Here is a 16,461-nt window from a genome sequence, read left to right as displayed (position 1 = left end):
ATGTTTTTAGGTTTCCGTGAATTGTATTTATTGGCCCATCGGAATACGCTTTGTAAAAGTTACGCCAGAAAACAGCTTCATACGTTGATGTAAAGTACTTTCATACGAAGTAGGTTTTTAGTTCACAGGAAACGGTTTTTACATTTTGCATTCTGATTTAGCTCTTTTCTGAACTCTGATGTTTGTCCTTGGACTGTAAAATGCAGTGTAATGCATGAATTAGACTAACACACCGCTGCCGGAGTCTCTCTCTCGCTCTCTCTCTCTCTCTCTCTCTCTCTCTCGCTCTCTCTCTCTCTCTCTCGCTTTCAGAAAAGGAAAGCCAAATTGTATTATTTGTTAATTCTCAGACTGTTGTTATCTCGGGGCAACACAAGGCAACAAGTTTTGCATGTCTAAACTATAAATGTAACGGTAAGTGTACTGACAGATACTGACACGGAGTCGTGGAAACTTTATGACGTCATGATATGCAAATGCAGAGCTACCAACCTATCGCAAGTCTTTGCAGCGAGCTTAAGCGCTTACTTTGTTGGAATTCTGTGTGCCTTTTGGAGCCAGCGTGTCATCCTAAGACCATTAGCACCGAAATGTGATGTGGCTATATAACAGTGAGTTATCAATGCACGGGAATACTTTCAATTATTTGGAATTTATATTCCAAACCGTAGCTAAATCCAGAAATGTTTGAGTTTTTTAGTGAATCATTAGTTTTTTTAGTTATGCAATTTTTGAGTGTGTTTTATAATGTAACAATGATACATTTTTTCATGTATGTTTCACAAGGCTCTCATCCAAGGTCACAGTTTATTGGATTCTTGGAATTGTGGATTTTTCTGAGCACTGAGTTTGATGGCCTAGCTTCATGAAAGGACTGGCATTTTTTCAGTGAGAAATATGAGCATGTCAGTGTATAAACATGATGAAGGCAAAGCAGGAAGATCCAGTCAGGTGGAGAATGAAGAGAGTGTGAGAAACCTGTTAAGAGGAGAGGGAAACCAACAAGATGAATTTGCTCTCGAGTCTGCTGACCCTGCACATATGGGGAATCCTTACATGAGGAAAGCACTGCTAAGTGGTCGAAGGTCGAAACCCAAACTGGTGTCTGCTCAGGCTGTGCTCTTTTCCAGACTAGAACCAGAGTTCATTCAGGAGGAACCAGCTGGTACTGTAGCACATGCACTGGAAACTCCTCAGGACACAGAACTGAAGGTGAAACGAGACAGTATACCACGCGCCGCTGAAACCAACATCGCTAGTGATGGAAAACCCACGGACAACGAGGGAGTGACACAAAACATGAAAGAGAGAAACACTACCAGATCATTAATTGAGACTGGTGAAGTGTCTAGAAAGAGCTTGTGGTTAGCCGGACACAGGGAGCGATGGAGGGGGAAAAGGCGTGAGAAGCTGGGAGGGAGTGTGGAGAACATCGCAGAGGACGTCATGACCACTGAGAAAGAAATGAGCCGAGTCATCCGAATGAGACATCCGCGAAAACATTATGAATCTACCAAGAAGCAAGATGAAGAATATGAAAGGGAGGGAGGAGAAAGACAGGCAGAACAAGGGAGAGTGGAAGGAGAAGCCGACACCCGAAGAGTGGCCACACACCGTATATTCTCAAGGGTCCTTGCTCACTCCTTCGTCTCATCTTCCTCCTCTTCATCTTCATCCTTTAACTGCTCCTCTGCAGAGAGTGATGACGTCTTCAGTGAGGGAGAGGAGACAGTCAGGAAGAATGACATGAGGAGGGTGAGTGGAGGTCAAAGAAGTGGCAGATTGCCTAGACAGCAAAATTCATCACACTCGGCTTACGTAGATAAAGAGATCATGGTCTACCAATTCCATTCACGTGTCTTAAACAAGATACTTTTACACAGCATAGCTTTTCTAAGGTGCAGAGCATGGCTTTTCTATGGTGTTCATTTACAAAAAACAGTATATGGTTTTCTGTTATACTTACATTTTAGGGAAAAAATATATTTTCAGTAAGGTTCTCTCTTTGTCTCATTGCTCTACTGTCAATTTGCATACTTTTGAAAGAGACCCTTGACATCAACCATTTGAATAAGCTATTTGCATAACCCAGTAGATGGAGATAATGTATTAGTAGTCTGTTATTTAATAATATCCCAATATATCTCAAACATGCTCAAGGTTTCAGTTGATGGATGGGTGAATATAGTTAAACATTATAGTAATAATTATATTGAGAATTTTATAACCTTCAGACTTTCACAGTTTTGGAAATTCCATATGCTTTTAATTTGACTGTGGAATTTGCTTTGTCTGGTGAAACATAGTTTAAAATTGAATTTTAATGATTCCACTCAACCATTCGTGATTTTATCTCTGTGCAGGCCAATTATTCTAAATGTGAATTAAAGTTTAAATGTGAATTAAAGATGAATTAGTGGAGAAAATAAACCTCATAAAATACAGCAGACCCTTTTTTTCAGTGTCGATCCTGGAGAATGTTCCTCACCATGATGCAGTGGTCAAAGCGAAGGCAGAGTTCCTGGGTTCAGCTGGCTGGACACAAAGGTATGTGACCTGTGCCTACTCAGTGACATCATCACAGCATTCCCCACATTATCCTGACCTCTATCTAGTTACTATTGATAGTCCTGTTACCTTCTGTTCAGTACATCTAGTTTTACACATTACTGATATCCAGTCTGCACCAGGTAAATCCTGAAAACACATGCCTTTCCCAATCAGTGTATCTACAGCTTTATGAACCTGTTATAGGACCTTGTGGAGTGCAGCACAGCTATTAAAGTGCCCTCTATTGCCCATGTGTTACAAGGTAATATCCAACAGGGTGAAGGTGGGAAGGTGCTTAAGAAGTTCAATGTGGTGGAGGACACCTGTCTGCAGGCACTCATGTCTGATCCCCTTCACCTGTTTGTGCCTCGTTACTATGGGAACATTAGCAGAAATGGAGAGCGTTACATACGACTCGAGGATCTGCTTAGTGGCCTCAGGAAGCCTGCCATCATGGACTGCAAAATGGGCATCCGGTACGCAAGAGCTTTGTCCAGCTTAATTGGTGTTTTTGAGAAAGCTACAAGGTTTATTTTGAATGGTCTAACAGTTGGTTCAGACCAAATGGCACAGATAAGTGGCTTCACTGGATTAATCCTATCTTATGTCTACATCATTGTCAAGTGTAGGTCTATGGGCTGTGTGTGAACCTTATGTAGTATAGTCGTGGCCAAACATTTTGAGACTGACACAAATTTTGGTTTTCACAAAGTTTACTGCCTCCGTTTTTTTTTTTTAGATCCTTTTGTCAAATGTTTATTTGGTATAGTGAAGTACAATTATAAGCACGTCATAAGTTTTTTTTTTTCTTTTTATTGACAAATACGTCCAGTTTAAGCAAAGACTTGTTGACCCTTCTTTTTTAAATACTTCTGAAATTTGTCTTGGCATGCTGGATATCAGCTCCTGGGCTCTTGACTGATGGCAACCCATTCTTTCCTAATCAGTGCTTGGAGTTGATCATAGTTTCTGTTTTTGTTTGTCCAACCTCTCTTTGAGGATTGACAACAGGCTCTCAATTGGATTGAGATCTGAGGAGTTTCCTGGCCATGGACACAAAATTTAAATGTTTTGTTCACCGCGCCACTTGGTTATCACTTTTGCCTTGTGACATGGTGCTCCATCATGCTGGAAAAAGCATTGTTCATCACTAAATTGCTCCTTGATCGTTGGGAGAAGTTGCTCTTGGAGGATGTTTTGGTACCATTCCTTATTCATTGGCAGTGTTCTTAGGCAAAAGTCTGAGCAAACGCACTCCCTTGGATGAGAAGCAACCCCACACATGAATTGTCTTAGTATGCGTCACTGTTGGCATTACACAGGACTCATGGTAGCACTCACCTTTTCTTCTCCGGACAATCATTTTTACAGATGTCCCAAACAGTCTGAAGAATGTCAGTCTGTCCTTGATGTTTTCTTGGAAAGAAGTGACTTCTTTGCTGCCCTTCTTGACACCAAGCCATCCTCCAAAAGCCTTCATCTCACTGTGCATGCAGATGCACTCACACCTGCCTTCTGCCATTCCTCTGCACTGGTGTTGACCTGATCCCATAGCTGGTCCTGAGATGCTTGCTTGACTTTCTTGGGCCTTCACTGCAGTTGAACCTCTCTCCTTGAAGTTCTTGATGATTCAATAAATTGTAAATAGTTAATTTAGGTAATATCTTACAAGCAGCAATGTCCTTGCCTGTGAAGCCCTTTTGATGCAATGCGATGATGACTGCACATGTTTCCTTGGTTAATCATTGTTAACATGCTCAACTTCAAGCACCCCCACCCTTTTAAAGCAACCAGGCTGTTTTTCTAATACGTATGACAAGATGATATCAGCTGCTTTGTCCTCATTAACACTTTCTGCTGAGCTAACGAGAAGATCACTAAAATTATTTTAGCAGGCCATTTTCAGGCAGTGGCTGGAATGCAGTACTTTTTTTTATTAAGTTATTTTCATGGTAAGGAATGATTTTGCAATTAATTGCAATTCATCTGATCACACTTCACAATCTATAGTTAATGCAAACTGCCACCATAAAAACTGAAGCAGCAAACTTTGTGAAAACCAAAATTTGTGCTAGTCTGAAAACATTAAGCCACGACTGTACAATGCTGCATCCATTGTATGCTGTTTGATAGCAGGACAAAGGGAAACAAGGATTTCCATAAGAAGTGAAGCCAAACATTCAGTTCTGTTCACACAAAGTTAGTCAAGTAATGAAAGAGTCAGAACACTGAATTTACATTTGATCGTGTAGAAGTGGCCTCACGTTTCACACAGCAGTATTATGCAGATATGCTGCATTGCTTAGGAGAAATCGTTACTCTTATTTGTGGGAAGGAACGCATGTTTTAAATCCAAGGCATCAAACTACACAGGCCAAACCATAGCTGGGCTATACTGCTGCCAGCCAAGATCTGGCAACTATATTGAATTCAACAGCAAGATTATACTGTATGCAAGTTTTATTAAAGAATTCAAAACAAGCGATCTCTGAAGTCATTTATGAAGGCTTATTATGCACAGTATGTTTCGGCAATCTCTCACATCACATGTGATCAGGGTTTTGGTAGTTGTTATCTAATATTGACTTTAGAACATGCAAAAGAGCTCAGGAGTGATTCCTTTTCAGCATAATGCCGGAATTAACAGTAGTAAAAAAGGGCCTCTATTAAATATTTATCTTGTGTGACTGGTTCATATGCACACACTTTTAAATAATCATTGCTTTAATTTTCTACCTTTGATCCAGAACTTACCAGGAGGAGGAAATCATTAAAGCCAAGACCAAGGGTAGTCTGCGGTCCGATATGTATCAGAAGATGGAGAACGTGGACCCCACAGCTCCTACAGCAGAGGAACAGGCACAGAGAGGCGTGACAAAGCTGCGCTACATGCAGTGGAGAGACAGTACAAGTAGTACCTCAACACTAGGGCTCCGCATAGAGGGGATAATGGTATGCCACTAGCAGGAAGTGCCAAAGCCAGACTGCTGAGCCACTCTGCATTGCTGGGAGATCCATTTTAGTCTGCGCATATGAAATATGCTCCCTCAAGCTCCGTTCTGGACTGTTGTGTGTATGTGCTCTCTTTCAGATGGAGAATGGGACTGTATTACGAGAGTTCAATAAAACACGAACCAAAGCACAAGTTACTGAAACTCTGTTGTTTTTTACCAAGAGGCAGGTACACATTCTAGTAAGTTGGTGATGTCAAATATTCCATTCATAATACTCGAATGAATGCTTCAAAGTTTAAAGTTGAATTTTTTAAAATAACTATAATGCTCCTATAAAATAATGCTAAAATAATTTGTAATGAGCTATTTAGAATGTCCTTCAAAATCTTTTCTTCATTACCCCTTGTATGTTAGAAGGCCTATGTGTCCAGATTAGAGGCACTAAGAGAGACATTAAAGGAATCATCATTTTTCAACACCCATGAGGTAACGGGTGTGTCTGTTAACTTTTTTTTAAGTGTCTTTTGTTATCTTGGCATCCAGTAACTGCATGCTTCCGTCCAACCCCTAGATAATAGGAAGCTCTCTCCTTTTCCTTCATGATCAAACATGCAAGGCCAACATATGGATGATTGACTTTGGGAAGACCATACCAGCACCTGAAAATGTTTATCTGAAGCATGATGTGCCATGGGTTGAGGGGAACCGGGAAGATGGCTACCTCACTGGACTGACATCACTCATCTCACTGCTGCATGCAGCCATTAGGGAAGCAGCAGCTCAGAGCCTAGAGAACCATCACCCAGACCACAGAGAGACTGATACTCTTATGAAACCTTTGCCTGGGGAAAATGAGTCAACACCACACTTGGTAAAGAAAACCAAAGAAATCAACCATCTTAGCTGATGGATTGCCATTTTGGAGCTATTTATGTATCCACATGGCATGGACTATTTAGAACCATGTAGAATCATGATTAATTGTTTGGGTGACCAACTTAATTATTCTTCTACTGCTGTTGCTTTGACATCTTAAAAATGGTTGATTCTTAGTTGATATTTGTTTATTTTAATAAGATGCAACATTATTTAACTTTGAGGTGAAATCCTAGTATTAAACCAGTGTCACGAGACAAGATGCGCTCGAATGCTTGCAACGTTTCTCAATTGAAAACGTACCTTATGCCTGTTGCAAACTAACGTTGTTTCCTAACGGTACTTATTTCCCCTAGATGGCGCCACTTAGTCATTAAATTCGTAGTGTCATAAAATTTCTAAAACTATTCTAATTTGCAGTTGGGTTTAAAGTTGTTGTTTTTTTTAATCACAAACAGTTTTTATCAGTCCGTTATTTCTCGGACCTGGTCACTAACGTGAGCGTTGGAACCCACTTTTGAGCACAAATTTCCAGCGGTATTTTGTTGTGCTCAAGGCGGGAATGTAAACGCATACTAAGTTGCTCAACTTATTTAGCCATTAGACCTATGCGGATGCATCTATCGCGATAGTAACACTAATCTTAAATATTGATGTTAAAATAAGATGTCTCCGATTCGAAGATGGTACCATAATTTATCTGTGGTCACACGTGTCCGTCCAGATTTTCCAGAACAAGGTAATCTTTCAGTGGTCCGGGATTCTGATACTTGGTGTATCAGAATGTTTGTGGTAAATTCTATTAATAAAGTTACAATAAATGGCGTGCTAGCTATCTTAGATGTAGCATTCTGATATAAAACACGTTCCCGCAACTTGGCCATGCCCTACACAAGGGCGGCCACAGTGCGTAGGATCACCTATGTTAGCTGTTGTTAGTAGTTTGCTGTGGACTCTATTTCTTATGAAGTTACTTAATGTTTATAGTTATTTCTTGCTTTCTTTCTATATGGTAATAAATGGCAAAAACGTAAATATGGCGCACGTGTCGACACCCCTAGCTAACTAGTTACTATAGCAAAGTTAACTTGCTAGATAGTTAAGCACGATAGTCGCAAGCATTTTTTGGTTAAATTTTGAAATCAGATATAATGTATTTGCATAACATTTGAAATTATTGAGACATTAAAGAGCAATTTTGTGTAAATGATAGTCAAATTCTTTCGATTTCCATAAATTACTCTCGGTTGTATTGTTGGTAGACTGCTAACTAATTGAGCGGGGTAAAATGCTGGTATGTCAGGAAACCCCGGAAGTAAACTACAGTGGAGTGATGGTTATTGTAGTTCTTTAGGAACATTGTGTTTGGGTAGTGCGCAGTCGTTGTATCCGTATACTACTGGCATATAATTAAAAGTAATTTGTGAAAGGTAGGTTTAAATGTTCATGTTTAATTGAAATAATTTGCAGTTCAGCTTTGGTAAAGGGAAACTGCTGTTAGTTTCTTAAACCGACGGTGATTAGGTTGAGAGATGGCGGACGATAGCCGCTACTACAATGGTAAGTGTGAATAATAGTATCAACTCTGTTGATACTGAAAACATTTTCTACTCTTTCTTTAGACTTTGACGGGTTTCCTGTTGTAAGAGAGGTCTGGAACAATGAGAGCGTTGCCAGAGGTAAACAGAATGAGATGAACGGCATTTGTTTTCCGATATGTTCGTTCGTTCGTTCCTCCTCTTTCTGTTGCATAGTAAGGCAAATTTAGTAGTATCTCAAATTTGTAGTAGACGTTATGTTATAAGGTGCCGTGCGGGTATTTCATAAACAGTGTACATTAATACACTGAAAGGTGTGCGTTTTGTAGCTTTAATAAATAACACAGACGCAGTCGGCGAATGTGAATCGTTGTTTACGTTTGAGAGGGGCTGACGAATTGAGCATACTCTCCCACTTATATATATATATATATATATATATATATATAGCTTCCGTTTACTTTTCTTACAGTAATTTACCACCAGATGCATTAAGCATCTTGAATAGATTTGCGTACACTTATGGAACTTTTAGGTTGTTCTGTATAGTGTAAAACTATTCAACTGCTTCACTTATTACTATGCATTCTTTTTGTTATATATTAATTATAGTGCAATTTACAGTGTACTTTTACATTGCTCTGCATACATGCCAGTCTTCTTTTTGCTAGAAGACCTTTTCACTACAACATAAGATTGTCTTTACCTCTGTTACCATAGAGACCAATCAACACTCACAAACAAGCTGTCATCCAGTCAAAATATTTGTGTATTTCAATTCAAAATCTAGGACACTCAGCATCAGTCAAGGGCATAATCAGGAGTTTGTATTGTTTTCATCCGGCATGTTTTTTATGTGGCCCAGAGCATGATGGACCGCGTGGGCAGCCCTCATTTCTGTCATCGTAAGGGCCGTGGGCCCTTCAGAGGACGCGTGCACAATGAGCCAGTACGTCAGAGGCACAGAGGCTTTCCTGCGGGAGGCTTTGGTCCTGGTCCCCCAAGCCGGTTTGAGGATGACTGTGATGTGGACATGACTGGTGGCCAAGATGGGCCATCCCATCGGAGATTGTGAGTGCAAATATGCAAGTTTGGGTTTGTGCAAGCATGAAAAAGACAGCAAATGTGATTGATTTGTGCTGCTCTTCTCTGTAGCAACCCCTATGGACGGCCCACCCGAAGAGGAGAAGGCCGATTTGATCTAGACAGAAGAGGAGGGGGCTTTTGGGGCTGCAGGTCTACAGGAGGCAGTGGAGTATTTGGGGATGCAGGAAGACTTGGAGGTGGAGTGAGTTCAGACAAATCCAAAACATGGTACAAAATAACGGTAAGAAAATAGAATGGAGCCACTTTTTGAAGTGAAATGGCTTTTCACCCTTCTGCTATCAAAGTTGGTGGACATGACCCATGCTTGTCCTTTGACAGATACCCTATGGCAGGAAATATGACAAGAAATGGCTGCTGACTGCATTACAAAATCTTTGCCCCATACCTATTATTCCAATGCATGTGAGTAAACACTGTCTGACTAATGCTTAGGAGTCAGGACAATATTGAAAAACATTATTTAATGGCTTAAACTATTAACTATTTTCAAAAAACATGTAAATGAATAATAGTTTAGTAATCACATAACTGCCATTCAGTCTGCCTTGTGTATGTTAAATAGAATATGATGAGGATGGCAGGAGATATTGCCAGCTTTGGCACCGTCATTCATGTGAGTGCTCTTGTGTCTGTGTATTCCTTTGTATGTGTGTAGTATGCCACAGAGGGCCAGAAAGTGCAGTTCTACTTGGAGGATGCCACAGCCGCCAGCGCCCTGTGCAAAATCACACGTAGGATCACAGACCGTGAAGGATATAAGGCACGCCGCTTCATTTTTCAGTACCTTCTCTCTTTTAAAATTGGTTTACTGAGCTGTGATTGTGCATGCAATCATATTTTTGTAAGTTAAATTACTTTCCTTTGCTATCAGATGAATGCTTTCCAGCAAAACCCTGCCATTTATTGAATTGATATTGAATGAATCTGGTAAATGTGACCTAAGCGAAACAGAGGCTGTGCTAGTAGGCCCCAGTTAGCTTTCTTTCATGGTTAGCCACTGTAACATTATTGCAAAGTAGCTGTAGCAAAGTATTTTGTGAAGAGTTTGTTTTTGTTTATCTGTTTAGGTGGTTGTGTGGATGAATGCCTGTTCCCCTCCTTCCTTTCTCCAGAGTGACCTGAAAGACCAGGATTTAGTACACTTAAAGGTGATGGAGAGCACACGTTTTATGTTTTTGATCTGAGAGAAAGTGATTCCAATGGCTTGCATTCACTGTGTTGATGATGCAACTCTTTTCTTTCCCTTAGCAATGCATGTCCAAACGTTTTGATCGTTCTGAGCAATTTCTCGATTTGAACAGCATTCGCACTGATCCAGGTAAGACCTCTGTACGGCCTATGGGTTTGTATGAAATCTATGGACACGTGGTGTCAAGTGTTGAATTCAAGTTGCGTGAATTGGCTAGATACCGATAGGCAAAATAGACTAGAAACTAATGTACAGACCAGTGAGCAGCCTTTGTGAAATGATGAATTTGAGATTGTGATGATTTTCTGATGCATTGTCTTTCTCAGAGTTGGTGTCTCAGAACATTGAGGTTATTTTGAGCAGGAAAAGCTGCATGCAGGCTGTGGTAAAGATCATTGAGGAGAATATTCCAGAGGTAAGAATGCACTTCAAAAGTTATCTTCCAAGAAACAACTGAGAACTCAGTTTAAGTTCAGCACTTACAGTGAATATTTATTATATTTTCGTTTTTTATACACTTGTAGACCATTTTGTAAGGCAACTGAAATTTGTGACAATTAAGGCCAGGTTCACAGATCCAGATTAAGCCTAGGTTAAAAGAATTTCTAGTGGTAAGTCAGCATTAGTAGTGCAGTTTAGTCCAAGACTACACTTAAGCCATGTCTGGGAAACTGGTGTTTAAAGTACTCATCACCATCATAAGTTAGCTGTCTAACCACTGAACTGCTGCATGTGAAACGTAATGCAAGACTAACATATACAGAACACCAGAGTTTAATTAGCCATGGAAGGCATTACTACCACCACAAATTCAACACACACTTTTCTCCTCTCTCGCTTTTTGTCAGCTGGTGAGTCTGAATCTAAGCAATAACAGACTATACAAGTTGGACGACCTTGCTGATTTGGTGAACAAAGCCCCAATCTAAGCGCTCAACCTGTCCCATAATGAGGTGACATTTAAACTCTGTCCTCCCACCAATTTAAAATCCACATCCATAATCATTACTAGATATACTTTTAAAGTAAATCAGATTTATCTTTGTGAAATGTCTTTGTTGTCTAAGTTAACGTAGCTAACGTGAGTATCTGCTAATGCTGGTTCCCAATCCTGTTGCGCTCGCGCTCACGCTGCAGCTGAAGTCAGAGCGGGAGCTGGACAAGGTGAAGGGCTTCAAGCTGGCAGAGCTGTGGCTGGATCGCAACCCTCTGTGTGATCACTTCAAGGACAAGCCCACGTACATTAGGTCAGTGTGTATACCCAGTGCAGCTCCCTCAAAGCCATGTGGGGGGAGAAGATCAAGGAGGGAGATACCGCCAAGATGTCCTGGTCTCAGACTATTATGCCCATGTGGTTGAGCTTGTATTTTAAGATTCTTACTTCCTAGTGTCAGAGTTGTTCTTATAGTACACACCTGTGCTTGATTCTGAGTCGACTTATACCAGTGTCTTAAGAGTATGTGTTAAATGGCTGATTAATGTATAAAAAAAAAAGTACCCACTGGAATTCCATTTACAGTACAGTTGTCTTGAAATTATGAGGATGATTTAAGAAGAAACTGCAGTCTGACCAGTTTTCATGAATGGATGAAGTATAGATACCTGAAATATTTAGTTGCTGAACAAGGTTTTTAAAGAAGTTAGTTGTAGGCATTATACATTTGAGGATTAAAGTTTCAGCTGGGCAGGTTGTCCTTTACTAAGCATTGAAATGATGAAGCAGTCCATTGTAACTATTGTTTGTGTGAATGTGTGCAGATTTGCTGAAATGCTTTCTCTTTTAACAACACACAAACGACTTGGAAAATAATGTTTCTATAAATCATAAGCCACAGTTTTCTAAAGCACTCCATGTCTTGTTTCTGGGATGTTCTCTGTTTTGCTTTTACGCTATTCCTTCTGGAGGCATGTGTCTCCCTGTGTCAGCCTCCTGAGAAACCATCAAACGTGAAATTGTTCTGCTCCACTAAAGATAACTGTCGTGCATGGTAATAACTGAAGTTGTATCCCAGACATGTTTCAAGAAGTTGAACAAGTCTAAATCAGAAGAAACTCTCTAGACATCACTACCAGCAGTGATATTGGAGATCATTTCAAAACTCAGAGAAAATGTAGATGTGTTTTGACGTTGATTTCGCTGGAATTCAGTCTTGTTTTCATGCTGCCCATTGTAGTTCAGTGTTGCTTCTTTATTCAAACCTTTTCCCTCCCCTCATGGTGTCCCGTCAACCAGAGCACTGCTTATTGGCCAGTAAAGAAGGTTGGTTAGCCAGTGACGGGTAAGATCTCAACTTCTACACCTGGGATGACTTAAGTCAGGCACAGTCGTAATAACTGGCCATGAAATTGACAGAAAGTGCACGAAAATGGAGGAAATCCATTGAAGGAAGTAAAATTTAAACCCTTTTGGTTTGTAGCAATGGGGAAAATGGTCTGTGAAACAGAAATTGGTGAAAAGCATTGTGAAAGCATTCACAAGCGTTTCCTGAGATGACTTGGGAAGAGGTGAAAGCAACACACTCCCTCAGAAACTTTTGAGGGAGGATGCTACACAATTCTAGGGAGAAAAACACCATTATCCTTTGCTGGAATTCATTTTGGTGTGCCTTTCTGCTGTCTGAGGAGTGTTTGTTTAACCGTTTTTGAAACAAAGCTAGACCTAGATCGAAAAGAAATGCTTGGCAAATCATAGTTGCCTTATGTGGTTGTTATTTCCTTTGGCATATCATTTTACAAAAGGGCATAATGTTTTAAAGGTTAGCTTGTAAGTAAATTGGTACTAGTTAAAGGAAATGGCATCTGTAGTGAAGCTACTGAGGTTAACTTCACTGTTTAGTTTTTTCACTTTAGGCTTCTCTTGTCCAATCCGTTTGGATTAAAGTGGTGCCTTTTTCTCTACAATTTCCTCTGCCTGTTGCTGAATTGTTGTCATTTGTGCTCATGGGCTCCATCTGATGGTCTAAATATAACCTAATGCTCAAGGTTTTGTATATAACATTGGTGTCTTCTTCCCATGAGAGGACCAAGTGAGGTTCTTGCTAAACATCTGAATATCTGCTTTATGTCCTGGTTTTTAAGTCACTTTGCCTACAACCAATGTCTTTGTTTTTTCTTTTCTACAGCTCAGTAAAGTTATTTCTCTGTATTTTGTACTTCCTCATGTTCTGTAGTTTCGGGCTTTGTCTCTATCTGTGTATGTAAAGACCCAGTGACGTATGTCTATGATGTTGATGCCTCCACAAAGCAGTGTACTACAGCTGATACTTGGACAAATCTTGTGTGTCTGTGTAATTCTGATGTTTGGATGTTGCACGTTTGTATGTATGTACAGATTTTCCTGTATGTCTCAAAATCTGGGTTTTAAATTGACTTTCTCTACATATATGGGTGTAGGCAGGTGGCAACAACTGCTAACTTTGGGCTTAAATTAACTGGCCTGGCAGAAGGCATGTGTTTAAAAAGGAAATGCATTTAAATAATTACTCTGAGAGGTAAAGTTGCAATAAGAAATGAGGACAGGACAGTACCTCCTGTTACAGTTCTGGTCTTTTAGATTGAGAGATTTTTAAATACAGTAATGCTACTGATCCTTTCTGACCCTAATGACTGAGAAGAGATCTCTATTATTGTAGAACGAATGCCGTAAATGTAGTTCTGATGGGGTGTGTTAAAAAAAATGTGCGTGCATGAGTGTATATACGTTGCTAAAAGGTCAGAAGTAACACTCTTTTCCATTGTTGTGTCCTCTTCACATTAACAGCGCTATTCGGGAACGATTCCCCAGGCTCCTCCGACTGGTGAGATATGCCTCTCCAACAATCTCTTATTGGCTTAGTTGTACAGTCGTATCTTGGATATGGGTTAGTTGAACATCATGCCACTTTTTTTTTTTTTTTTGTCATCCTTCCCCTCCGTTCATCTGTAGGATGGCCATAATCTTCCGGCAACGATAGGTTTTGATGTTGAAACTCGCACTGCAATTCCTATGTGCAAGGTATCGGGTTCAGTCATGAAAGTTATTTATGATGAATATGAACAAGTGCACGTATTAATACTGCTGTTTTTCCTTGCTCATTCAGGGCAGCTATTTTGGTTCCGAGGAAATCAAGGAATTCATTGTGCGCTTCCTGCAGCAGTAAGGGACTTTCATGGTTATCAATTGTTGCCTGTTGTGCTTACTATGTACAATAAGCTTCTCTTCACCATATCTTTGTCAGATACTACAGTGTTTATGACTCGGGAGACAGACAGCCTCTACTGGACGCCTATCACGATGGGGCCTGCTTTTCTCTCAGTCTGCCTGTCACCATGCACATCCCTTCCAGGTACATGATTGTCTCTGGATCCCTGGATTTCCCATATCCTTCTGTCTCTCTCACTGTCTTTTCATCTACTGCAGGTCTAGTTTGGGAGACTATAATAAAGACAATCGCAACATTAAGAAAGTCAAAGACCCTGGTAAGTTTCAAAATGTATTAATAAATATGTATGTAGGTATGCCTCTGACTATTTAATGTATAGAGGGATCACTTGCATTGCGTACCTGCATTAGCCTGCGCTAGAAACTAGTTAAATTTAAATGCAGCTATATAAAATGTGTGCACCGTCTTGTGTAGATGTGCATCTTTTGAAAGATTTCCCTAAAGGGAAAGTAACAATACACCTCAAGATTTGCTGACAGATATATCTTTGCCACAGGCACAAGGTTCCGCTTGTTGAAGCACACACGACTAAATGTAGTCGCCTTTCTCAATGAGCTCCCCAAGACCCAGCATGACACAGCCTCTTTCACTGTAGATGTAAACACATACACGGTGAGTTTCAGTGAAGATGTAAACACACACACATACACTGAGTTCCTGCCATTTTTATTTAAAATGCAGCTTGTGTCTTAAGGACTTCTCATTGATCTTTTTCTCTTAATTCCTATAATACAGCAAACATTACTGGCATTTACAGTAAGTGGGGTATTTAAGGAAGGTAGGTGTTGCAAACCTTCACATTTGACAAATTCACACTAGGGTGTTCATGTGGCTTTCTGCCTATATCAATGTTATTTGTGTGTGTGTCCTGTTGTCTCAGTTGATGGCAAGTCCAGAGACTCTGTTCATGCATTCTTTCGGGTCTTCATTGCAGTTCCAGCCATGAATTCTGGGTATGAAAGCAAGAACTGTTCTGTTGTCTTCTCAAAAAAAATTGAAATGTGTAATTGGTGTATTAGTTAGCTTTTAGGTGTCTTTACATTTTGTGTAAATACCCAGGTCTATATCTATATCAGAGCTCTCATGCCTTTTGGCTAGAATTTATAAAGAAATTAAGCTTTTTATATTGGGTGTGTGTGACTTGTAGGTTGTGTTTAGTCAATGATGAGCTATTTGTGAGGAATGCTGCCCCTGAGGAGATCCGCCGTGCGTTTGCTGCACCAGGCCCCACACCCTCCAGCAGCCCTGTCCCCACACTTTCTGCGTCCCAGCAGGAGATGCTCTCAGCGTTCTCCCAGAAATCTCAGATGAATCTCGAATGGTCCCAGAAGTGAGTGGAGTTCTGGGCAGAATTGGCCTTCAGTATGTCATTTGTTTTAATATTTGTGTTTCTGATTGTGTATGTGTGTGTCTGTGCGTGTGTGTGTCTGTGTGTGCGCGCGTGCGTGTGTGTGTGTGAGATCCAGGTGTCTACAGCATAGTGAATGGAACTTCAACCGAGCTGTTCAAACCTTCACAGAACTTAAGGTAAAACCAAACAGACATACCAGCAGAACCAAACAGTATTACATTTTATGCTTATAATAGTATGCTTAGTTTGATAGGCTGTCTCTGTGTGTAATGCTTTCATCGCCAATCTTTTCTAGGATCAGGGCTCCATACCAGAAGTCGCTTTCATAAAGTGAAGATGGATCAATGTAGTTTTGTTTGCAAATATGAAAACAAGGAACTTTGTTTTTATATACATTTTTAGAGTTTTTTTTCTGCACTTTGTATTTTCAGCTATTCTGAGAACCTCAAAAATCACTTGTTATTCTGTTACAGTTGCATTTAAGTTATTTTTATTTATGTATAACCATTCATGTTTTCATTTCTACTGCGTAGTATATGGTTTCTGTGTTTTCTCAGAAATAAAATCTATTGTTGCCATAATATATCTTTTTTTCTTTTTAATGTGGCTAAATAGGTTGGGGATCATATTGACATGATGAAAGTCAAGGTACAATTCAGTAGTAACGGACTCAAACTATCGGTGCTGAAATTAA

The 16,461-nt window shown here is 40.1% G+C and overlaps 2 protein-coding genes across 2 annotated transcripts; both read left to right on the top strand.

The window, feature by feature from the left end:
- The first annotated feature begins 903 nt into the window (after positions 1-903).
- On the top strand, positions 904-6,411 carry si:ch73-22a13.3 (inositol-trisphosphate 3-kinase B). Its single transcript, XM_027016641.2, has 7 exons — positions 904-1,755; positions 2,463-2,547; positions 2,813-3,026; positions 5,298-5,502; positions 5,642-5,743; positions 5,919-5,990; positions 6,076-6,411. The coding sequence occupies exons 1-7, from the start codon at positions 904-906 to the stop codon at positions 6,409-6,411; spliced, it is 1,866 nt and encodes a 621-aa protein (XP_026872442.2).
- A 1,310-nt stretch (positions 6,412-7,721) lies between these two features.
- Positions 7,722-16,348, top strand: zgc:153681 (uncharacterized protein LOC751719 homolog). Its single transcript, XM_027017541.2, is given in 22 exon segments — positions 7,722-7,940; positions 8,784-8,791; positions 8,793-8,989; positions 9,074-9,245; positions 9,344-9,427; positions 9,681-9,785; positions 10,093-10,173; positions 10,274-10,343; positions 10,541-10,629; positions 11,063-11,167; positions 11,352-11,461; positions 13,975-14,011; positions 14,140-14,208; positions 14,294-14,349; positions 14,432-14,539; positions 14,614-14,672; positions 14,913-15,028; positions 15,152-15,194; positions 15,297-15,369; positions 15,564-15,746; positions 15,883-15,943; positions 16,063-16,348. Coding segments are annotated over 22 exon segments (1,893 nt in total). The 5' UTR covers positions 7,722-7,912; the 3' UTR covers positions 16,102-16,348.
- The last annotated feature ends 113 nt before the right edge of the window (positions 16,349-16,461 follow it).

The sequence above is a fragment of the Electrophorus electricus genome, chromosome 12, assembly GCF_013358815.1.
Source record: "Electrophorus electricus isolate fEleEle1 chromosome 12, fEleEle1.pri, whole genome shotgun sequence".
Lineage (NCBI taxonomy): Eukaryota > Metazoa > Chordata > Actinopteri > Gymnotiformes > Gymnotidae > Electrophorus > Electrophorus electricus.
Note: the sequence above shows the minus strand (reverse complement) of the source record. Positions and strands in the feature narration are given on the sequence as shown.

What these genes read in the sequence shown, in the direction of transcription:
- si:ch73-22a13.3 (XM_027016641.2), top strand. Translation starts at nt 904, where the DNA reads ATGTCAGTGTATAAACATGATGAAGGCAAAGCAGGAAGATCCAGTCAG. An exon ending in TCCGCATAGAGGGGATAATG is followed by an intron (nt 5,503 to 5,641) that starts GTATGCCACTAG and finishes GCTCTCTTTCAG; the next exon opens with ATGGAGAATGGGACTGTATT. An exon ending in CATTTTTCAACACCCATGAG is followed by an intron (nt 5,991 to 6,075) that starts GTAACGGGTGTG and finishes TCCAACCCCTAG; the next exon opens with ATAATAGGAAGCTCTCTCCT.